This window comes from Pelodiscus sinensis, chromosome 16 (genome assembly GCF_052426305.1).
Source record: "Pelodiscus sinensis isolate ZL-2025 chromosome 16, ASM5242630v1, whole genome shotgun sequence".
NCBI classification, from domain to species: domain Eukaryota; kingdom Metazoa; phylum Chordata; order Testudines; family Trionychidae; genus Pelodiscus; species Pelodiscus sinensis.
In genome coordinates this window covers 39,393,480-39,418,050 of record NC_143067.1, presented here as the reverse complement: position 1 = coordinate 39,418,050, position 24,571 = coordinate 39,393,480, and the positions used below count along the sequence as shown (strand labels likewise).

Genomic DNA, 24,571 nt, shown 5'->3' with positions numbered 1-24,571 from the left:
TAATGTGTGAAATCAGTGCTTCTTGCGCAAGAACTATGATGCTCCCGCTCAGGAATAAGCCCTCTTGCGCAAGAGGCCAGTGTAGACAGGAAACATGAATTTCTTGCACAAGAAAGCCCGATGGTTAAAATGGCCATCGGAGCTTTCTTGCGCAAGAGCGCGTCTACACTGGCACAGATGCTGTTGCGCAAAAGCACACCTCTTGCGCAAAGGCACATGCCAGTGTAGACACTCTCTTGTGCAAATACTTTAATGCAAGAACTCTTCTGCAAAAGAGTATTTGCGCAAGATCATGCCAATGTAGATGTAGCTCTAGTCTCTTTAATCTCTCCTCATATGGGACCCATTCCCAAATCCCTAATCATTTTAGTTGCCCTTCTCTGAACCTTTTCTAATGCTGGTATATCTTTGAGATGAGACCACATCTGTATGCAGTCTTCAAGATGTGGGCATACCATGGATTTATATAAGGGCAATAAAGTATTCTCTGTCTTATTCTCTATCCCTAACATCCTGTTTGCTTTTTTGACTGCCGCTGCACACCTTCAGAGAACTATCACTGATGACTCCAAGATCTCTTTCCTGATTAGTTTTAGCTAAATTAGCCCCCCATTATATTGTATGTATAGTTGGGGTTATTTTTTCCAGTGTGCATTACTTTACATTTATCCACATTAAATTTTATTTGCCACCTCACTGTTTACTCCTCCCCCTCTCCAGATCATTTATGATTAAGTTGAATAGAATTGGTCGCAGGATCAAACCCTGGGGGAAATCCACTAGTTACCCCTCTCCATTCTGAAAATTTACCATTTATTCCTGTCCCCTAACCAGTTCTCAATCCATGAAAGGATCCTCCCTCTTATCCCATGACAACTTAATTTATATAAGAGCCTTTGGTGAGTGACTTTTTCAAAGGCTTTCTGGAAATTTAAGTACACTATATCCACTGGATCTTCGCCGCCCCCCCGCCACATGTCTGTTGACCCCTTCAAAGAACTCTAATAAACTAGTAAGATAGGATTTCCCTTTACAGAAACCATGTTGAATTTTGCCCAACAAATTATGTTCTTCCACGTGTCTGACCATTTTATTCTTTACTGTTGTTTCAACTAATTTGCCTGGTAGTGACATTAGACTTATTGGTCTGTAATTCCCAGGATCTCCTCTAGAGCCCTTTTTAAATATTGGTGTCACATTGGCTATCAGGTGAAACCCTGATTACTCTGTCAGAAGTTGGATTTGGTTTGTTTTTTTTAAAAGGACACTACTTTGTGCAGTATTTTCAAGATGTGAGCTCCCACAGTTTGCTCTGCAATTGCAAACTCATACATCAATAATTCTAATGTATAAACATGTAAGCAAGAGCCAATTTATTCCACTATATACCAAACATTCACTATTTATAAATAGTAGTCCAAATTTGGAAAGGGAGATCATTTAAAGGTTTTTAAAAGGCAGTGAAAATAGATTTAAATAATTTAATATAACCCCCACACACACTTTAGAGTTTACAATGGACTTTTAATTTGCACAGTTTCCAAGGCTGGTAGACTTAGTAAATGTGTATTTGAAATTGGCTTATTTACAAGTTTATTCTTAAAGCTGATTTAGATAGCCAAACACAAGTAGAACACCCAACACTCCACTAAATTTCAAATTTCCTCTTGTTCTTTTGTAAATACATGAATAGGTTGGAGTCTCAATTTAATTCTTCAAGTGAAGTTTTTTTTTTTTTTTAAAGCGGAGGTGAAGTTAGCTTATCTAATTAGTTTAATAGCTTTACGTCATTCTATTAAAAGGGTTCCATTACGCTAGATTCCTTAAAATATTTTTAAGAGTGATTAAGGATAAAAGCTTCCTCAATTCTGAATTTTCAGGGCATATTTACACCCTGACTTTTGTCTATGTGGGTGCCTGACATGAGAGCCAAATGAACTTATTTTTCTAAAGTTCTAAGTATCCTCAGCTCCCACTGAAGTCAATGGTAACTAAAGGTATTCATAACTTTAGAAAAAATACATCAAGCCTACTTATTTAGGAGCCTAACTTAAATAGCCACAGCTCTAATAAATGCACATGTACTTTTAGAAACCAATGTCTCAAACATTTTTCTTTTGAGTTAACCCAACGATACTGTTCCCTCTACTACAATGGGCCTGTTTTATTTTACGAGGAAAGGGAGAAGTAACATTTGTCTAAATCCCACTCTGTGATGCAAGGGGTCAAAACTGCTATAAGTGCTTAATCTGACAATATGGGCAGTATTTTTCACAAAGATGTTAGAAAAAGCTGCTAGTCTTCAGTAAGAGATTTATATACAAAGTTAAAGGAACATTAGTAATATGTGTAGAAAAGGAAGGCAACTACTTATATTTGTAAAATCAAGTTAAGTTTTTCCCTTTGGCAGACTTTGATAAAAGTCCCTTCTCAATCCTCAATGATACTACAGGCAGTCCCCGACTTACGTCGGATCCGCACTTACGAACGGGGCTCTCTCGCCCAGGAGCTCACAGGCAGCGATCCGCCACCTTGACCTCCAGGGCGAGAAAAGCTGCTCCCGGTGCCCCTGGTCTGCTGGAGACGGTCTCCAGCAGACCAGGGGCACCGGGAGCGAAGCCCCAGCCGCGGCGCGGTCCCGCGCCTCTGAGGCTTTGCCAGAGCAAAGCCTCAGAGGCGCGGCACCCCGCTGCCACTGTGGCTTCGCTCCCCGTGTCCCTGGTCTGCTGGGGGGGGGGGCGCAGCTAGTGTGCCCCCCCCAGCAGACCAGGCTTTTGTTGCCGGACCCTGGGGCAGGGCAGCTGGGGCGCTGCCGGTTGGTCCCGCAGCGCCGCTCTGGGCACTACTGGACCAACCCGGCAGCACCCGAGCTGCTCTGCCCCAGGCGTCCTCAGTCAGCCGCTGCTGAAACTGACCAGCGCTGACTACAGGAAGCCCGAGGCAGAGTTGCTCTGCCCCAGGCTTCCTGGAATCAGCGCTGATCAGTTTCAGCAGCAGCTGACTTGGGGACGCTTGGGGTTCTTAAGCTGAATCTGTATGTAAGTCAGAACTGGCGGTCAGTTTCAGCAGCGGCTGAATCTGGACGCCAGTTCCGACTTACATACAGATTCAACTTAAGAACAAACCTACAGTCCCTATCTTGTACGTAACCCGGGGACTGCCTGTATTCTATTGTAGAGGAAAGAGAAGATATTGATACTGTAATAAGCTAGAGTTATCCCAGCTCAAAAAAGCATACTACAATCTGCTTCCCCAAGAATAGGATACAGATAACATGCTAAAATCTGGGACTCAGGAACAGAAATACCATAACATGAGGAATATCTAACAAACTGGAGAATATATGGTACCTATAGCATTGTATGAAAATACTTTCTTCTTGCAGTGGTGTTACTTCTGAGTAAGAAAGCAGAGCCAGAATTCGGATCCTGGCAAAACAGAGGTACTAACTTCCAAATATTTTGTTATGATGTATTGGAAGTTTTATGATGTATTGGAAGTTTAAGTCTATACATGTATTATGTTTACTAACAAACAGTTTAAAGGGAGCTGAAGAATGTTTGTAAATTTAAAGTCTTAAATACCCAGTCAAAAGGGGAACATTTTTCGTATTCCAGAAAAGCTTCCTTTCATAATTGGCTTCTTTTATTCAAGTTTATGCCAAAACAAAGTGAGCAGAATAGAGTAAGCCTAAGTGCTGAAAAGAACCTCTGTATCAGGATTAGTTGATACCATATAAAGTCAAGATGTTAACATTTAACTTCTATAACCAAATAAGATTTTTTTTATAGGACCGTGGGTTTATTTTGTTTATATCAGTTAAAAACTTCAAATGGAGGAAAAAACTAAATACTATTGGAGTTACTTGAAGTAATAATTAATAAATCTGTATTTGCTTTGTCAGGTTAGTAAATACAACTTAACAGCTTAATTCTCAAGTTATATGAACACTTGGTTTCATCATTTTAGTTGTTTTACAATATTTTCAAGATCAGGCAATACTTCCAGATGTTACTGTAAAGAAAAAGTTAACAACAATGACACCACATTAAAAACAATCGTAAGGCAAATATGTCTTCTTAACTTGAATAATTTTCTCCAAAGTCCAAATATAATGTAATTGATTTTGACCAAAGGGACACTTAAAAATTCAATTTCCTAGTATATTGAAAATCAGCAAGAATGAATAAAACCAAAAAGCTGAAAGTAAGAGGGCTCTGAATAATGTGAGCAAATAAGCTAGTCTGAGTAAATTGTTACCTTGTCAGAGGATTGACATAGTTATGAATAATTTAAGAGGGAAGTCTGATCAAAAATACACCAGAAGATCCACTCTATTTGCAAGTCAAGTAAAGAACACTACTAGGAACACAGAGCAGGATACTGCAGCAGCAGACTTTTTCCTGAGCTTCTAAAGGGACAGATGCAATATGTGACAATAAAAAGTGAGTCTGAAGTGTGCCTAAGAAAGTTGTGGAAAAAAAGTAGAAAAAATGACGACAAATTTCAGCCATAGTATGAGATAGAGTGTTAAAGTGAAATTAAAAAGGCAAGAATGAACTAATCTAAAATGTGAATTATACTCCTGCAAATAAGTTCCAGGGCTCTACATTAACTCTTTCCCTTTGGCCATGGACAAGGAAAAAAGCAGTGCTGTTCAAGAATGCATCTTAACTACATAAAATTCGCAATCAAGACAGATGTGAAGGAGAGCTGAATCTAGCTTCCTGAATAGCACAATAGATATAGTGCTAAAAAAATAACAAAAAACACACCAAAAAACCCAACCCTGCATAAATGCTAGATGTTTGTGGTTAAGAGAACATGTAGGATGTAAAATATAAATAAGATATCCCAGCAGATGTTAGCAAGTTTGGTCTGAAGTTAAGCAATCTGGGCAAACAGAATATTAATGTAAAGCCCTGGTTTAAAGTGTTCATTAACAATTACTTTGTTTATTTACAAAGTGCCTTTTTCACTCTCAAATTTTCAGATCATTTTAAAAGTAATTAGGCTATAGAAATAGTCAAAGAAATAGGTAAAAACAGAATAGATACTACAATGTAAAGGAAAACAGAAGCATCTGATGCATAACTCACCTTATTAGAATGAACTGGCATATCACATATAGAGCACAGATGGGGATAACCCTTCGGTAAGAATCCATGGAAGTCTTCAATATTGCTATTGGGAGGAGCACCTCTTTTTTTCTCAAAGAGAGATCTCTCAGGACCAGGACCACGACCCATTCTGTCATACTCACTTTCAAATTTATGATAGTTATGCGAAGTCTCACCATAAAAAGAGTCATCCCTACACCTTTCTCCATCTCTTAATCTGTCATCTTCATAATCCATTCTGTCATAATAACCAGATTCTTGAGAACGACTTCCATGGTCATAGTCAACCACCGGGTTGAGACTAGGACCACGATCATCAAAACTATCTCTTCTAAAGTGCCTTTTTTCTTCCCAATCATCCCTAGGTACTCTGTATGGTGGCTCCCGTGTAGATGATCTGCCATCTCTACCATAACTCAATGAAGGACCTTCTTCAGCTCTCCTCCTTTTAAGTTGTAGAAGGATTTGAGGCAAGTTTTCAGGAGTAATCTTGTCCTCAGGATAGCGACTCAGTTCATCTAAGTCTCTAGCGGACAGACCGAAGCTGGCCAAAATATTAGTGGCCTGGTCTGCATCTCCACGGTGTTGAGAAGACAAAGGGAGTGGACCTCTACTTCCAATGTTAAAAATAGACTGTAAATTATGGGAAGAGGTACTAGCAGAAGACAGTGCACTATGAGATCCTTGTTGGTTCAATGAAGAACTCATTCCAAGATTCATTAAGCTAGCAAGGCGTGCAGTACCCTGGTTCATCCTTCCAAGAGATGCTGGCATACTTAAAGACTGGGTAGCAGCAGCAAGAAGGCCTATTCCTGCAGACAGGTCACGCCCATGACCTTGTGAATCCCTACTTAGAGATGACTGCTGGAATGACTTGGACATTGTAGAACTATAGCTTGTCTATTTTATGGATCAAAATTTTAAAGATGGCTGAAAAGAAAGCTCACACTAGAAAGGTAAACTTCACTTCAAAATGGTAACGCCAAGAAAAAAGGATCAATAATGACTGTAGATCTTCTTCAAGCTGAGAAACACCAGACAATTCTGTAGAAAAACAAGCAGTTTTAGTCATAAATCCCTTTAAAACAGATGCAGTTTTAAACTTATGCATCATGTTGATCTAAAAACATTTAAGATCTCAATCTTACAAAGCTTATTACATAGCTCAAACAGATTTGAGATGTACTCAGAACCTACATACATTATTTCAGATAATACAGTAGTTTTTCCACCTATACAAACTAATCTCCTATAAAAAATGAGTCATGCTGAAGATAAGTGAATTTCAGAAGCTTTAGATGTTAGAAAGCATCTCAAGTTTACTACCACACAAGCCTTGATCTTTAGTGGTTTTGTATACACCCTACATTACTATGCTAAGTTCCAGAAGACCACAAAAAACACAAAGCCACGGAAACCAAGATGAATTTGGTATATACACATTTGAAAATGAAAACTATACCACTATAGAAAAGGGCGAAAGGGAAGTTATAAGTAACTGAAGTTTGGGTAACAAGTGTCTATAAGATCTAGTAAATGAGGCCAAACATAATATTCAACCTTTATGCAGTCAAATCAAATTACTGAAGTGAAGACAGATGTGAACAAGAAAAATAAGTTTTAATTTGGTAGAAAGCAAGAAAGACCTCTTGCTCATATTGCAATTATATGGTTAATACCACATATTAAATGAATCTATCCTTCTAATTACTATACCACAGCCATAACATCAGCCTGTGCTATCAGATCTTAAGCTGAGTAAGGCCAGGTTTGGTCAGTACTTGGATGGGAGATGTCAAAGGAAACCCTACGGTTGCAGGAAAAGGCATTGGTAAATCATAAGATGGTGCTATTTCCCCTCATCCCCATCAGTTCTGAACCAATACACTATCAGGAAACACTGATAATGCTGCTGTCTTTCGGATGTGATTTAAAATTGAGATCATGACCTCTGTGGTTGTTAAAGGTCCCTTGGCATTTTTCACAAGAGATGAATATTATTTGGAATATACCTGGGATACTAGAACTGAGCAATATATTCTACCTAATTATATTTCTTCTGCTGTTTCAATTAGATATGGTATTCTTTACTTCCTACACTGTTGTGTAAAGTTTCTTTGCACTTCTTGACAGCTATTTTTAAAGCGATTTCATTTTTGTGGAGAGGTGAGCTAGTGCATTTCCCCCTCACATTTGAAACTCTACAGACTGATGGCACGTGCAAAGCAATACAATTCCCCACAAAATAGATGCCCTTCTCTGGTAGCAGAGAATAACTGCATTTAGGTTCTGTAAAGAATACACCCTTTGAATTCCTGCAGGGCCAATCGCTCAAAACATAATGGCTTTGCAGCAGAGAAAGAAAAGCCCCAAATCATACACCCTTTTGTCAGGAGGGGGAACATTTTGGGTGAGACACATTTTGGGTGAGAGACAAGGAAATAAAAGTGGGCATCTTCCACTGAAGAGATGAATAGTGGAGAAGCTCTACAGTACACAGACTCTTACCCTTGCAGAGTTTCCCATTCCCTATATTTCAAGCATGTGATCCTCACAACTGCTTATTGAATTTAAAACTTGTTTTCAGTGGTAATTAACACAAAGTTTTTCCACCAATATATTTAAGTATAAAGCCCTTTGGTACCCTTTGGGTGAAAGATGCTATGTATGTCACAAGTATCAATGTCTTACCAAATATTTATGATTTATATCAAAGACGTAGAAGATCCTTCAATAAATGTGCATAACACACAAAGACAACACGAAGGACCACCTTCAATGCATCCAGTGTAATGAGTGTAATTTTTGTTTTACTTATGGTTAAACATCTGCAGCCTTTTATAATTATTTCACATAAGTTTCAGGTGCGATCTACAAGATTAAGCAGAATGGGAAAGAAACTTATTTCAAAAGAGCAAATGATGTGGAGAGATAGAAGGGTATTCCAGACATCAATAGTTACACAATAAATTATTCAGTGGCAAGAAAATAGGGTGGGACAGAAAAAGCAGGTGGCTAGGTGATATGGCAAGATCCAAGACACAAGCTGAAAGTGTTCCAGGAGTCTCAAACATTTTTGGACTTTACTGTAAAATGAAGAGCCAATTAAATAAGTTCATCATGAATATGAGCAAGTCTGAAGTCAGTAGCAGCATTCTCTAATAGTATAAACTATCTTCAAAATATTTTAAACTACTTTACAAAAAAATTACTTCATTTTATATACACTTGCGTTAACATATATCATTAAAATACAGTTCATTTATACATTTGTAACAACGGGACAGAATATGGCTTTTAATAGTGCTTTTCTTAAGGTATATTAAGGAGCTTTGCAAAACAATAAGTTAGAAACTGCTAACAAAGGCTGAGCATACAGCCATATGCCCAGCAACAGCTTGATGCATATAGCTTTAAACATCAGAACCTGTTTAAACTACAAGTTGGACAGAACACTAATGTTATCTACTCTTCAAAAAGCAGTATTTCCCGCAAATCCATTGGGCAGCTCTCATCATGCTTTTTGACTATTAATTCACTATTCATAGCTCTGGTTAGAATATCATGGAAATAAACAAGGAGCATCTGAGTAGTAGCACCTCAGAGTTCTGCTGCAGAGAGAAACTGAGTTTTATTCTATAGCCTGGTTCTACATATAAATTACTTCTGCAAAGTGTTACTGCAATGATGCTGCAGATCTGTAAAGAGGAAAAAGAAAACAAAAGCCAGAAAAAAAAAGTCTACAAACACAGAAGACACAGCAGGGAGAGAAACTCAGGAGAGGATGAATGAAGACAGTTATGCAGAAAGCATTGCTGACAGAATTGTGGGTCTTTTTAGTAGTTTGTGCACTATACATCTGTTTATCTGTGTTAACTTTCAAGTAGGATATAGAGGGGAATTAAGTTTCTGGGTGGATCTCTCTAAATATTTCCTTATCTCATTGGCACCTGATTGCCACTAGTCTTTTGTTTGTACATTAAAACCAAAAGTGGGAAGGGTTCATAAAAGAAAGGGAAAAAGGCCACTAATCTCATAACCAAAGGATGTTTAATTTCCACATGGTCAAGTTTAAGATCTCATTCAAAAGACAGCATTTCTAACAATGCAAGCCCTTGAAGGACTGCAATACAGTGTCCATACCAGATTTTGACAAGTCACTGATGAACCTGCACCCCAAGATTTTCTGACTTCAAAGTGAGTGTGTCATCAACTGAGCCACAGTAACAAGATGACCATGACTGATCGAAGCAGTGGAAGGAATTGAGTTTTGATTTAACTCAGTTCAAAGTTTCATAATGCTATGAAAGTGTTATTAAAATTTTAACTATACTGGGAACAGATGCGTTTTGGAAACTAAATTTTAAATATAAAGATTCAGTCAGAAAATGGATATTAAACTTTGAAAGTTTATAGAAAAAGCTGTTTCAACATACAATTTTAAAGGTACAAACAAGAACAATGTCCATCAATTTTTAGAAACAAGTTGCACAAGAAATTTCTCCAGAATAAATCTAATTACAAGTTGACAAAAATGCAAAAAAACTGGAACGATACTGAACGTGTAGCTGCCATATGCACAGGCAGATTAATGCTGATTTTCAAACAGTACTGGGTTTTTGTTCTATTTTAGTATTCATATTGTTTCCAAACATGAAAAAGTTGACAGCTATATTGTGCCATCCACTTTCAATGGAAATTCCCCCATGAAAATCAATAAGAGTTCCACTTTAGACTTATGTAATGCTATTTGCTAAGTTCTCAGGATACATTAATCTTCTTTGGCCACAAAAACCTCAACATCAGCATCTTTAAAGTACATTTAGTTTGAAAATACTTTAAATAATTTTCTTACCTGCATAAATACCACCGGTTATTAAAATAAAAAGTTTTAAAATTCTAAATGACAGTTTGTGGTGTTTTACAATTTTTATTTCTCAGTTTAGACAATGAAAAAAATCAAAACTTCCATTTTGTTTCTAGTCAGTTTCACTTTCTGGTTTTCTTCCACCAGTACAGTACTGTAAACACTTGTTAAATAGTATTACAAAAATAAAAATAGTGAGAACATGTTTAATAATATTGTAGGGACTTTCTTAAACAATATTTTTCACCTAAAGTACCTGAAAAATGTAACCCAGCTTCAATTTATAAGACTTTGAATTAGCATGTAAAATGTGCACATTTTCTCTTTAAAATCAGACCTACTAAGAACACACAACTTCCATTAAGAAAAATTAAGGATTGATATGTATACTGTGGTACAAATACTTATATAATATGTAGAAAATTAAAAAGCCTTCATAATTAGGAATGTTAAAATGATACAGAGACAGTGGAGGAGAGGTGTCCAAGAGGGATGACCGATGAGCTCACGTTCACTGGTTAACCGTGTACTTCAATACACATTCATATCCCTATTAATAATGGCTTCAATTTACAAAAAGATATAAGCCTCTGATGCTCATTTGCACATTCTTAAAAATAGTTCAATAAATTTAATAAAGAACTAGTTAAAACAGTGTAAAAAATTTCAGCTAGCAACATAACCGTAAAACAGATAATTGAAATGCTGACTAATTTAAGTGTAATGGTATTAATATGCAACACTAAAACACTAAATTATTTCGAAAAATAGACAAAAACTTCAATGTATCTTATTTTCGACATCCAGGTTGCCTCATCTTATGAAGTGAATGGACAGGAAATAAGGCACCTGTTTACTAATAATTTATTCTAGCAACAACTAACTTGATCCATTTCTAATATGAACAAAAGTAATAAACTGTCTATCTTCAATGCTATGTTTCTACTTACACACAGGTTTTATGCAAACTGTTTTACTGATCATAAGCTTCAGAGGGGTAGCCGAGTTAGTCTGTAACAAGAAAAACTTAATACACAACAAATAGTCTGGTAGCACTTTAAAGACTAACGAAATATGCAAATGGTAACATGAGCTTTCGCGGGCACAGCCCCACTCAGGTCATCTGAGGAAGTGTGCTGTGCCCACGAAAGCTCATGATACCATCTATATATTTTGTTAGTCTTTAAAGAGCTACCAGACTATTGGTTGTTTTTTTAAGTTTTCACTTATCACAGCAATACCAAATGAACTACACAAATATGCACACTTCTTTCTACATTTGTTTCCAGCAACAGAATCCCATTGAGTTCTGTGCAAGGGAACAGCCTCTTCCTATATACTAATAGGCTGAAAGAACAGGCTATGGACAGAAAAGGACTGCACCTCCAACTTAATCATGCCTTTTTAAAAAACTTTTAGTAACAGTTAACACCTACAATTTCTGTAAAAAGGATTAAAGGAAATATAGGAAAATCCCTTCCAGACCCTGCCCCTCACCACTGCCAGCTTCCTGCACCCTTCCTCTCACCCAGACCCCTCACGGGGGCTGCTCCAGCTGGGTCAGGACATACCCATTGCAGACACGAGCTGCTCCAACAGAACTGCAGCACCTCCTGCCCTCGGTGAGTGAGGTGCTGCTCCAGACCCCAGAGTTAGCTGCAACTGGTAAGCATCGCCCATTAAAGGTGATGCTTACTAGTTAACCACAAACTGGTAATCAATTCCTCATTTTCGCCTATTAATAAGCACTTGAATTTTTAGAAGAGAGTTCAGCATGTTTCCTTACAATGTGAGGCATTTGTAAGTTTTTCTTGTTTTCATGATTCAGATATTCCTGATAAAACTTGTAAACAGAAAAGTTGCAGGCAGGATCTGTTTAGTAAGTACAGGTTGGACCTCTCTGGTCCGGGACCTGAGTGGTCTCGAATCAGGGAGTTTTCTGGACAAGGGAGGTCAAGGTCCCTCTCCCAAGTGCCAGCCCCCACTGATGCCAATGGGTTGTTCTCGCCACTGCCAGCCTGGCCTGCGCTCCCAGCCTCCAGCTCCACTGACACTGGCCACGGCTACACTTCTGACCCTGGACAACATCGCTCCCAGTCCGGCTCTCTGGTCCAGGAATACCCATGGTCCTGCCAGACCACAGATGTTGCCAGACCAGGAGTATCAGATTTAGAGTATCAAGCAGTACTTACTCTATTGGTTTCTCTTTTGTCATGTAGTCTTGGAATGCCTGTAGCATCCCAGTTATTTCCACATCACAACTAACTGTAAAGTCTTCAAGTTCAGAATACTCCGCAGATAAACTCTTCAAAATACAAAGACCCTGGTATAACCAGAGTCTCTACTTGCTTAATATTTTTATTTGGATAGTTTCATAAAGGTAAGGTGCTCAGACTAGGGATGTTAAGGACTAGTCAAGAGAATAGTCGACTAGTCGCTTCCACACACACCCTTGCTGCCTCTATCAAATAAAGAAAGGGAAGGAGGGGGGGTACTTCAAAGCAGCAGTGCCACGCAGAGTCCAGAGCTCCATGTAGCAGTGCTGCTTTGAAATGCCACCGCAGCGTTTCAAAGGGGCAGTGCGGCACATCTGATCCTGGATACTGTCCTGGCATTTCAAAGCAGCAGCGCCACACAGAACTTACTCTGGGGTCAGCTGGGAAGTTCTCAGCTGATCCCAGGCTCCAAGCCACTTTAAAATGCCACACAGAGCCTGGCGACAGCTAGGGAGTCCCCAGCTGCCCCCAGGCTCCAAGGCATGCTAGCTTTGAAATGCAAAGAGTCCCCAGAAGGGACTTCATGCGCCTTTCCTCTTTGAAATGCATAGAGCTTGGGGCCAGCGCAGGACTCTGAGTCCCCCACTGACCCTGGGCTCCATGCGGCCTTCCAACTTTGAAAGGTACAAGAGCTCCCGCTAGGCAGAAGTGCCTATTGACTAATAGATGGAAATTCCATTGACTACTCTACTAATAAATTGCTAGTTCAGACACCTACAATAGGTAACCTTAAGTACAGAGAAAGTAAGGGTTTTTTTAAAAACAAAGAATGCTGTCAGTCTCCTAGATGTGAGCGGCTTATCTCATTCTGTATGGAAAAAATAATACCCCTTATGTTCTCTGAGCATCATGACACTCTTTATACTAATTTTTTTTTAATGTAAATATAGCCAAAGACCAGTAAGCAGTTAAGTTTTATTTTTTTGTATTTAGGGCACTATTAGGTCATTCTGCCCTAAACAGTATGCTTTATAAAGCAAAGACAGTTAAATGGGCCATTCAACTTTTTAAAAAAAGTCATTATCTCTGCCTGAAGATTTTTTAATCTAAAGTTGAAGAGCATTTTGTGGGTGACCATTTAGGCACTGTGCATGAAATTAAAACATGCATGTCTGCCTTAGCAGCTTATTTGTATGTATCTCTCTAGTGGCAACAGAACAATCTTTTGTTCTAAAAAAGAAAATGCAACTGCAGAAACACAAGGGGGCAGGGAGAGAAAGACTGAGGGATATATGTAGCACTTGTTTCAATTCACTTTTTGAAGTTCACTACATTTCAAAAATGGGGGTAGCCAAGTTAGTCTGTTACAGGGGAAAAAAACAACAAATGGTCTCCATCTACATGTTTTGTTAGTCTATAAAGTGCTACCAGACCATCTGTTTTTTTTACTGCATTTCAAGTTAATGGTGTCCGTTTAATACAACATTATTCATAATTATCAAATTTTAAATACAAACTTTTCTTCTTCCTGAGCCCAGGAAGCAAAGATTTAAACAGGCCTATGCAGTACCATGCAGCACATATGTGGTTCAAGTTCCATGAAAGTGAAACAGGCTAGAAAGATGTGTTTTTAAAGTAGATATTTTCTCTGTGCCTTTGGCCAGGATGTCACCACCTCTGGAAGTCTTCAAGAGAAATAGCCTTCAGAAATGCTATTAACAGAAGGCACATGTATTTATTAATGTGCTGTTTAAGTCTTAGAATGTGTGTTTATGAAGTAAGCTGCTGACTCCACAGTTTATATGTGAAGAACAAAAACTTAACCTGGGGCATGGGCACATCCACTTAGACACACGGTTTAAGCTTCAATGGCACCAGCAGCGTTCCAGGACAGTCACGTACCAGTCCACAGGATCCGAGTACATGCCAGGTGCCCACAGCAGCTGGAGGCTAGCTCACCACGTGGGCTGAGCGAGTCCCCCGAAGTGCAGCGGAAGGGGCCCAGCAGGACGCTGCGTGTCTCAGCAGCAGGGAGGGGGCGGGGGCACGCAGCCACCGCAGGGGGTAGGAGCCAGGAGCGCGCGCCTCGCTCCTACGCGGTCATCCGAGCCGGGGAGCGCGCAGGGAGCGGGGCCCGGCGGGATGAGCCGGGGCGGTTCCGCGAGCGGCCCCGGGAAGCGCCCACCGGGCTCGCTCGGGGGCAGGGCGCAGTACTGCGAGCCGGAGTGAGGGGGCGCGCGCCGCAAGGCCCGGCAGGAAGCCAGGCCCGGCCCGAGGCCGCACGCGGCGCCGCATTGTTCCCTCCCGCCGCAGCCTCCGCTTGCCGCACGGGCGGCGCTCTCCCGAGGGGCCGGCCGCGGCCCCCCGCCGCCCGCCCACAGGCTCCGGCCACGCAGCGGGGCCTGATCACCGCCTCCCGCCGGGCCCGGCCTACCCGTTCCGGTTAGCAAAGTCCAGGCCCCGTCGCAGCCCTCTCACCCTGAGGGGACGCCGCCAAGGCCAGCTCCTAACATGGCGGCGAAAGCGGCGCCCAGCCCCGCGCCTACCTCAGGCCCGCGATAGCGCCTCCGTCCGCTGTCGCACCACCAACGGCTCCAGCGGCGGGGGGGGAGAGGTGGCTGCCGCTCGTGCGCGAGCCTCACATCTCTCGCGAGACCGCCGCAAAACAAACGCTTCTTTGCTGCGCTCTCGCGAGACAACCACAACCCCTGCGCGCGGGGGGGGGGAGGGGGGTGCGCGCGCACACCCTCTCGGTCGCCTCCGAGTTGTCGAATTCCCACCGCCTTGATGGCTGCCTCTGAAATGTCGCGAGACTCTCGCTCGCACTCTGTGACCTGCTGGAGGCCTTTATTCTCCCGCGCATACCGCGGCCACGCCACAGCGCCTGGTTTCCCACAGAACTCTCGCGAGAGCGAGTCCGGTTGCCTCGGACCGTACGCGCGCCTTCCAGAACGAGGCGCGTTGCGCTAGGGCAGTGTGCCCAGTGTCCCACGGGCCTGTCCGCCACCAGCGCGCCCACGTGGCCGGGGGGGGGGGGCGACCTGGCCGTCACAGCACACAGCCCCCCCCCCCACGGGTCGCCATCAGTCTGGCTTGCCACAAGCCCCTGCCCCCCTCAGCCCCCTCCCCCCACATCACACCCCCTCATCAGCAAGGGCTGCAGCCCTGGTGTCCGACACACCAACCCCCAGCCACGTGGCTACGTGGCCAGCGCAGCGTGGCTACTTGGTGTAGCAGTAGCCACTACCGTGGCCTCGAGCTGGTTAGCACGGACCTACGCCAAGCCCGCTCTCCTCTCCCCCCCGCCGGGCCCCACACCAGCACTAGTGGCATTCCCATTCCAGTCAGTCTGCCCTTGCAGGCTCAGTCCCACTCATTGGGGTACAAGCCTGTCAGAGCAGCAGGGAGCTCAGTAACATGCCTAGATTTGCCTTGCCCTAGCATATCACAGCACACCTCTCTTCTAGCACCTAGTGCTGAATCCCAGTGACAGCCCTGCACTTTTGAAAACAGTGGGGTTGCATCTACACTTGCGGCTTCTTGTGCAAGAAATATGCAAATGAGGTTAAGCAGGGAATATCGCCAAGCCTCATTTGCATACTCGAGCCACCATTTTTGCAGAAGAGGCTCCTGCGCTAGGAGCTGTCTACACTTCCCCTTCTTATGCAAGAAAAACCTTCTTGTGCAATGACATTATGCAAAAATGGCAGCTCATTAGGTTTGCAAATGAGGCTCAGCAATATTCCATGCTTAGCCTCATTTGCATATTTATTGCACAAGAAGCTGAGAGTGTAGACATGGCTGTGCAACTAGATAGAAGCCTGAGGTGATAGAGGCCTGCTCATTCCCTTGCTAGGTGCTTGCTACCTGGCCTTGGGTCAGATTGTGTGCAGACTACAAAATCAGATACCCTTCAGGCAATCTGGCCTTTGGTGTAGATCGAAAAAGACCAAAATGCTGACTTTTGTATGTAATCATTTCCACTTTTGTCTAGAGTGGTGACGCCCCCTTGCAGTCACCTAAAGGCAGAATTGCATTATACTTCCATTTCTCTGTGTGAAGCTGAAGGCTGAGACCAAAAACAAAAAAAAATTAATTGTAGATATTATACTGTCATTTTTCAGGTTGCCGAAGTTTCAGAATCAATACATTTTGCTCCAATTAAAATAGTCCGAGGAATCAATGTCTGCAAAGTTTATGAGTGATTTGTTTTGCAAAGGGGAGGGCTGAATGCATTCTTCAATGTGGAATAGTCATATCTGAATTTTGAGTTTTTGGGGGAGAAAATGCCTCCTGTTTAAATTCACCACTCACTTCATGTTAGATTGCCTATTTCCAAATCTATGGTGTGACCCCTTCCATCCGGGCACTAATGTAAGTCTGTGGGTTTTATTGATCACATTTGCACCATACAGCAATCTATACAGCGCTAATATCCTAATGTCTTGTCCCAGTCAGCACCAAGATTCCTTAATTTCTCTAGGGAATCTCTTCAATTGTTTGAAAGATTTTAGCCTACCATCTAATCATTAGATGATAGGCAGCATGGAGAACCTTTTTGGGTCGGGGGACCACATGTGAGAAGCAAAACAAACAAAAAAAAAAGCCCTCACTGAAATGGCTCCCGAGAAGACACTCCCCTCATTACCCTCACATATCAGAACCTATGGGGACGATCTAGCCCCATGGTGGGAGAGTGGGGACAAGATGGTTGGAGCACCAGTACAGGCTCCCCAATGCTGAGGGGGAGGAGTTCCTGGGTCTTGGGGGCCAGATCCTAGCAAGCAGGGGGCCACATCTGGCCCACAAGCCTGAGGTTTCTCCACCCCTTATCTAATCCGGTATGAGGACTACATCTACAGAGGATGGTGTGTAATACTCCCTTTTCTCAGCCTTGTGGAGAAGCAGGAGCTAAAAATGTTGATATCTTCCAGGCCTGGAAGAAGATCTTCACTCCCCCATCTGAGACCTTGGTCAGCAATGGGAGCAAGTGGACTAGGAAAAGCATCATCCACCTTGACACTGAAAGGAACAGCGAGAATGACATCACCAATAACCCTCCCCAGTTTTTTCTTGCTGTGTCTCAGAGGTGGAACAGCCATGTGGTTGATTCTGTGAATTGTATTCAGCTGACAGGATGGGAATATTTTAAAGTTGTATAATACCTACCAAAGTGTATTAATTGTCCATGTATCACATGCTTCCTTGTGCAATGTATCTTTTATGGAATAGTATAACTATTCTGTATTTTTCATGACTTGCAAACTATATTCATCTTTCAGAAGTCAGCATCTGAATAAGTAGACAACTTCTTTTCAATACTAACTGCTTTTGACAGTGAATATTTCTATGTATATAATTTGTAGAGTATTGAGTCAAATACGTTTCCAATGGATAAGAGAAAATTGACCTAACTGTGTGTTTGTAGGTGTAAAGTATTTGAATTGTGGATTTTTTACATCAAATGGAACACTATTTAGTGCTGTAACCCTGAAAAGCATGAAATATTGTAATTTTAAATTCTTGTCACTACCAGCACGTTTGCACAAATGATGTAAAAATGTAAACATGCAATTACACACAGCATCCCTTCGCCCACGTGTAATCATCTAACAACTTTAGTGGTTAACCATTACACATTTACCTAAATAAACACATTTTAACAACTCTAATTTGCACAAAGGTTATTTCTTCTACACTAAATGCTTTATCTCAGTGCCTCCCCTGGACTGGTAAATTTGTACACAAAGTAGTGTATAATGCAACATACATCTCTAAGGTGGGTGGAAATAATGTAGTCTAGAATCAAAACTAAACATACATATGAGAATGCAGGTGGCCAGCCTTGACATTTCCCAAAATAATCCTTAACCAACAATGAATAGTCTAGTAGCAGCACCTTAAAGACTAACAAAACATGTAGATGGTATCATGAGCTTTGTGTTAGTTTTAAGGTGCTACTAGACTATTTGTTGTGTAAGTTTTTCCAGTTACAGACTAACTTGGTTATCCCTCTGAAGTTTTTGAATACTTAACCACTCAATGTTCATATAAGGGAAGGTATTTTTGAATGGAGAGTTCTAGTTCATAAAAAAAGAAAAAAAAGACAAAACAAAGATCAATAGAAGCTTCAGCCTCTAGTGGCTTCTAAATCATGCTAGAGCAACTATCAACCCCATAAATAAGTTCAAATAGTGTATTAGTCAGCATAAGGACTACGGCTATTAAAGCTAGGGGCAGATTAAGGAACCCCTGTCATCTGGGAGGATCTGGGACTGACTTTCATCCCTTCATGGGGTACAGCCACCACAGAACATCCGCCTCCCTTCAGAAGGGCAGAAGTGGTCAGTGGGTCACGATGCAGCCAAACTATGGATTTTCAAGATTAAAGGACTCATTTCAACAGGATAAGCAGGCAGTGTTAAACATAAGCATTTGAAATAAAGAAAAAATGGAAAAGCCTCGTATTCATTTTTAAATAATATTTTAATAAAAAGGGTAAGAGGAAACTAGCAATCCATGTCATCCTTCCCGCTTTTCATGTTTATCTTACTAGGCTCCTACTCTGCAAAAACTTCTTCACGGGAAGTCCCATTTGAGTTACGAGACTACTCACATGCTCACTCCCACCTCTCTAAACATCTTGACAGTCACTCTTTACGGCAACAGCAACAGATTCCTCTTCTTTTCAGAGACCTACTGCTGCTCCCATTTGGGCTCACTCTTGAATGCTCAACGTGGCTTTTATCTGTAACTAGAAAAAACCCCCACATAAGTCAGCAAGTGGAGCCCTAAAGATCCATCTTTAACAGGAAAAAAAGTAGTGAGGTGACAATTGTCTGCATTTCTATCAAAAAATTGCCAATTAACACCATCATATCTCATTTTCAGACAGGAGGTTGGGGGTGGGGAACATTCACAGACACATTTTATATTACAGTACTGCAGGAAAATGATTGTGTTTGCATCCAGACTAGGACTTAACTCTACAGAAAGTTATTCCACTCTCAAGGATGCAACGTGCTATCAAAACCTGGCACTGAGGGCACCAGAACAGTACCAGAAGCACCAGGTAACTATGATGGCACATTTCTCTCCCAGCAGTGTAACACTAGCACAGGCACAGAACTGCACTGGGCTGCTGACAACTGCTGGATGAAATAAACAGACCTTCCATGATTTGGAATGTGTATAAGAGAATTACCTCCAAATAGGCATCTCTTTAGTCCCCGCATTTGGGTCCTGCCTCACTGAAAAGCATTTTCTCTAGCTATCCGCTACAAACTCGGCTGAGCTAAAGGAGCCAGGGTTAGCACTCCCAGACTGGAAGTGCTATCCTAGCAGGCATGCATGCTGACCCCATTCAAATATAGCTGAGGCCGAGAATTCTGAATATGACAACTCAAATATTAAAATTGCCCATCCCTGTTTGTGGCTCAGAGGGATTTACACCAGGAAGTTTCAAAAGTTTATCCTTTCCCCATGCCTTAACAGCATTAAATATTGTTTCACATCTACAGAGCTAAGCACTAGGGATGTCAGCTATTCATCAACTACCTGATAAGCATAAGCTTATTGGATAGTTGAATAATCACTCAACTAGACACTTCCCCCCCACCTTGCTGCCTCTATCAGAGAGAAACAGTGGGAGGAGCTGGTACTGGGGAGAGGAGCTGGCTTAAAAGCCACTGCCCTCTACTCTCCCCCCCCCCCAGCACCTTTTCTGCAGGAAAGGCAGAGGCATCCCTACTGCTATACCTCTCCCTCTGAAATGTACAAGAGCCGTCCTTTGAAATGTACAAGAGCGATCCACAGCTCTTGTATATTTCAAAGGCAGAGGAACAGGGAGATAGGGAGCACCCCCCTTATTGAGGGAGCACCCCCCTTATCGACTAATTGAGTAGTCAATGGAACTTCCATCGATTACTCGATTAGTTGATTTAATCGAAATGTTAACATTCCCTACTCAGTAAATAGAAGACATTTCTCCTCAGGGTGAAATAAGAACAGTTTTCTTCTTAAGACACAGCTGCATGTGTGTAATTGGCTGCTCCCATATTTTGTAAGACTCATTAGATCTCCCCAGTGCCAAATAAGGAAGAGTTACCTGTCAAGTCTTCATTTTGTAGAGAAGCTCTTTGCTTCCCTGATGTGACTCTTGGTTTACATTGTTCCCCTTCTGAATGCATGAGCTGCAGACCAATTATGGTAGCCTAAACAAAGCAGAAGACATACAGCACAACAAACCTTGAGTTTTAAGATACTTTTTAAACCAATATTGAACAGCTGGTGTTTGAATTGTAGAAAAAGATAAGGCAGTTTCCCGATTACAAATTCCATCTTCTGTGAGCCCTCCACCACAATGTAATTATTAAATGGCGTTTACCCACACACAGAGATGCTACATGGAATAATTTACAGAAATGCACAGTCTTGTGTAGTTCAGCCATTGATCTGAAACCAGCTGAAGAACAGAGTTACACAGAGAATTCCACCCTAACTTTACATGTAACTGGATATTTTGTTTTTTAAGATGGAATTTAATAACCCAGCTTTAGAAAGGACAAACCAACCCAGCTGGGCTAACAGTCTAGTGGTAACACCACACACACACACACACTATAATCACAATTCAGTTCAGAAGCCCAATTCACATAGAAAAGTTCATTGGCTCCAAAGAATTGATGTGGGGCCTTTGAAATAAAACAGGAACAAAGAACTTCCACACTCCCATGCTAAAAGGGCTAACGTGGGCAGCCAGGTCATAAAATCATAAGCGATCATGTCTGCTGGGCAAGTGTTGAGACTGATGTTGTATCTCCTTCTTGCCACCTAAGTAGGATCCATGTTATTACCAGTTGCATCCTGACATGTAGACTTTAAACTATCTGGTGCAAGATCAGTTTTCTTTATTACTTATCTGCATGGTGCTTAATACAATGGGGTTTTATCCTTGACTGAAATTCTTTGGCCCAACCATTATACAAATACATACGTCACAGTTCTAAGTTATGGCTCTAGCAGGTCCTTTGTACACTCAAACAAGCTCACTGTCATGGTATCTGTTAGCCAGGCCCAAATGTTTAAAAAATCAGGTTCCAGAGGATTAAGTGGGTTTTGGGGAAGTAAGGCAACTGTGGGCAACTGTTAATTCAAGAGAATTACTACTAGACTTAATACCACTGACTTGACAGCAGTTAAAGAATGCTACATGCCACAAAAACTGTTATAAGTCAAAATTAATACAACTTTTCTGACACACATTTTATGAGCAAATGTTCTGCCAGCAACGTAACATCATCGCAGGTATAAAGTGAATAGGTGACCGCCACCAAGTAGGGACAGGTGCCTGAGAGCCACATGGCACTACCTAAGCAGCATGGCTGCATCTAGACTGACATGATTTTGCGCAAAATCTTGCCGTCTGCCTACACTGGCTGCGAGTATTTGCGCAACAACACTGACTTTGTAATGTACAAAATCAGTGGCACTTGCGGAAATACTCCGATGCTCCCGCTCAGGGATAAGCCCTCTTGCGCAAGTATTCTTGAGCAAGAGGGCCAGTGTTAATTACTTGCGCTAGAAAGCCCTATGGCTAAAATGGCCATGAGAGCTTTCTTGCGCAAGAGAGCATCTACACTGGCACACATGCTTTGGCGCAAAAGCAAATCTTTTGCGCAAAGGCACATGCCAGCATAGATGTCCTCTTGCACAAAAACTTTTCCATTAAAAATATTTGCACAAAATCATGCCAGTCTAGACACAGCCCATGCATGTGTCTCTGGCAGCAAGCAGTGCTAAAACAGTTAGAGGTCAGTAAAAAGACATTACGATTCAGCCCAGGGACTGTTTTGTGCTTTTTACTCACTGCCAAGCACCATAGGATTAACACTATTGTTCATAAGACCACATTCTACGAGCAACATTTTTGCTACACCGACCTCTCAGAAGAGACGCCGTCCTGCCTCTCCCTGCGCTGGCTTGCTTAGATGCCAGGGGGGGAGTTTTTTCTTGCACTTTTCAGATAGTCACGATCTTCCCTGAAAGAAAACACACACCAGCATCAACACCCAACGCGCGCTGGTTTCCCAGCAGCACGCACTGAGCCCCTGCAGGACTCCAATCCACAGGCCCGCTGGCTGTCTCAGGCCTGGGGGGGGGGGCGGCTCCCCCGAGCAGCAGGCAGGCCCCCGGGCTGCAGCGGCCGGCGAGGTCTCCCCAGCGGGACGCGCTGCGGGAAGGCTCGGGACCGCGATCGCCGGGTCCGGCCCAGGAGGCGCGCGGGGGTCGCGGGCCAGTCCCCCCCCCCGCATGGGGGGCCTCGGGGAGCCCGGCGCGGAGCCCAGCCCCGCACGTGGCGCGGCCATGGCTGCAGCGGGGAGGGGGGGGGGGCGCTGCACGGCCGGGCCCGGCGGCGGCGCGCGGGGAAAGGCGGGAGGCGCGGCCCGGCCGGGGAGAAGGGTGCGCAGGCCCCGCCCCCGGCCCCGCCTCCTCCTGACGTAGGGGGGAGGGGCGGGGCGCCTGCTCTCCGCACGCTCTGCAGGGGCCGGGCGCTGGGGTCCCGCCCAGCATGGGCCGTGGGGTGCTCGGGGCCCCGGGGGGGGGGGGGGTGCCGAGACGGGGGGTGCTCGGGGCCCCGGGGAGGGGGGGTGCCGAGACGGGCGGTGCTCGGGGCTCCGGGGGGGGGGTGCCGAGACGGGCGGTGCTCGGGGCTCCGGGGGGGGGGTGCCGAGACGGGGGGTGCTCGGGGCCCCGGGGAGGGGGGGTGCCGAGACGGGGGGTGCTCGGGGCCCCGGGGAGGGGGGGTGCCGAGACGTGGGGTGCTCGGGGCTCCGGGGGGGGGGTGCCGAGACGGGGGGTGCTCGGGGCCCCGGGGGGGGGGTGCCGAGACGGGGGGTGCTCGGGGCCCCGGGGAGGGGGGGTGCCGAGACGGGGGGTGCTCGGGGCCCCGGGGAGGGGGGGTGCCGAGACGGGGGGTGCTCGGGGCCCCGGGGAGGGGGGTGCCGAGACGGGGGGTGCTCGGGGCCCCGGGGAGGGGGGGTGCCGAGACGGGGGGTGCTCGGGGCCCCGGGGAGGGGGGGTGCCGAGACGTGGGGTGCTCGGGGCTCCGGGGGGGGGGTGCCGAGACGTGGGGTGCTCGGGGCCCCGGGGAGGGGGGGTGCCGAGACGGGGGGTGCTCGGGGCCCCGGGGGGGGGGGTGCCGCGACGTGGGGTGCTCGGGGCTCCGGGGGGGGGGTGCCGAGACGGGGGGTGCTCGGGGCCCCGGGGGGGGGGGTGCCGAGACGTGGGGTGCTCGGGGCCCCGGGGGGGGTGCCGAGACGTGGGGTGCTCGGGGCCCCGGGGAGGGGGGGTGCCGAGACGGGGGGTGCTCGGGGCCCCGGGGTGGGGGTGCCGAGACGGGGGGTGCTCGGGGCCCCGGGGGGGGGGTGCCGAGACGTGGGGTGCTCGGGGCTCCGGGGGGGGGGTGCCGAGACGGGGGGTGCTCGGGGCCCCGGGAAGGGGGGGTGCCGAGACGGGGGGTGCTCGGGGCCCCGGGGAGGGGGGTGCCGAGACGGGGGGTGCTCGGGGCCCCGGGGAGGGGGGGTGCCGAGACGGGGGGTGCTCGGGGCCCCGGGGAGGGGGGGTGCCGAGACGGGGGGTGCTCGGGGCTCCGGGGGGGGGGTGCCGAGACGGGGGGTGCTCGGGGCCCCGGGGGGGGGGTGCCGAGACGTGGGGTGCTCGGGGCCCCGGGGGGGGGGGTGCCGAGACGTGGGGTGCTCGGGGCCCCGGGGAGGGGGGGTGCCGAGACGGGGGGTGCTCGGGGCCCCGGGGTGGGGGTGCCGAGACGGGGGGTGCTCGGGGCCCCGGGGGGGGGGTGCCGAGACGTGGGGTGCTCGGGGCCCCGGGGAGGGGGGGTGGAGAGGGGGGGGGGCGGGGGGGGTGGGGTGCCGGGGGGGGAGGGGGGGTGCCGAGACGGGGGGTGCTCGGGGCCCCGGGGAGGGGGGGTGCCGAGACGGGGGGTGCTCGGGGCCCCGGGGAGGGGGGGTGCCGAGACGGGGGGTGCTCGGGGCCCCGGGGAGGGGGGGGTGCCGAGACGGGGGGTGCTCGGGGCCCCGGGGAGGGGGGGTGCCGAGACGGGGGGTGCTCGGGGCCCCGGGGAGGGGGGGTGCCGAGACGGGGGGTGCTCGGGGCCCCGGGGAGGGGGGGTGCGGGGGGGGTGCCGAGACGGGGGGTGCTCGGGGCCCCGGGGAGGGGGGGGGCCCCGGGGGGGGAGGGGGGGTGCCGAGACGTGGGGTGCTCGGGGCCCCGGGGGGGGAGGGGGAGGGGGATGCCGAGACGGGGGGTGCTCGGGGCCCCGGGGAGGGGGGTGCCGAGACGGGGGGTGCTCG

At 45.7% G+C, this 24,571-nt stretch overlaps 1 protein-coding gene, 1 long non-coding RNA gene and 1 other non-coding gene across 6 annotated transcripts in view; all 3 read right to left on the bottom strand.

Annotated features, from left to right (window-relative positions):
• The window catches only part of MATR3 (matrin 3), a 45,773-nt gene extending 30,884 nt beyond the window's left edge, over positions 1-14,889 (bottom strand). For 2 of the 4 annotated variants that reach the window (XM_075900122.2, XM_075900124.2), the window contains exons 1-2: positions 14,750-14,889; positions 5,100-6,164 (exon numbers count right to left, since the gene is read on the bottom strand). In XM_075900122.2, coding sequence (XP_075756237.1) covers positions 5,100-6,002 — 903 coding nt within the window. In that variant the 5' untranslated portion in view covers positions 6,003-6,164; positions 14,750-14,889. Of the gene's footprint in view, positions 1-5,099; positions 6,165-14,681 lie in introns of all 4 variants that reach the window. The other 2 variants (XM_075900123.2, XM_075900125.2) reach the window with 2 other exon arrangements.
• Positions 14,890-18,670: 3,781 nt separating this feature from the next.
• On the bottom strand, positions 18,671-22,630 carry LOC102461701 (uncharacterized). Its single transcript, XR_331525.5, has 3 exons — positions 22,145-22,630; positions 20,311-20,416; positions 18,671-18,957 (listed from the first exon to the last, which is right to left on the bottom strand). It is a non-coding gene; the product is annotated as an uncharacterized LOC102461701 (long non-coding RNA).
• LOC112544599 (small nucleolar RNA SNORA74) lies at positions 19,161-19,359 on the bottom strand. Its single transcript, XR_003087942.2, has one exon. It is a non-coding gene; the product is annotated as a small nucleolar RNA SNORA74 (small nucleolar RNA).
• Positions 22,631-24,571: the final 1,941 nt, after the last annotated feature.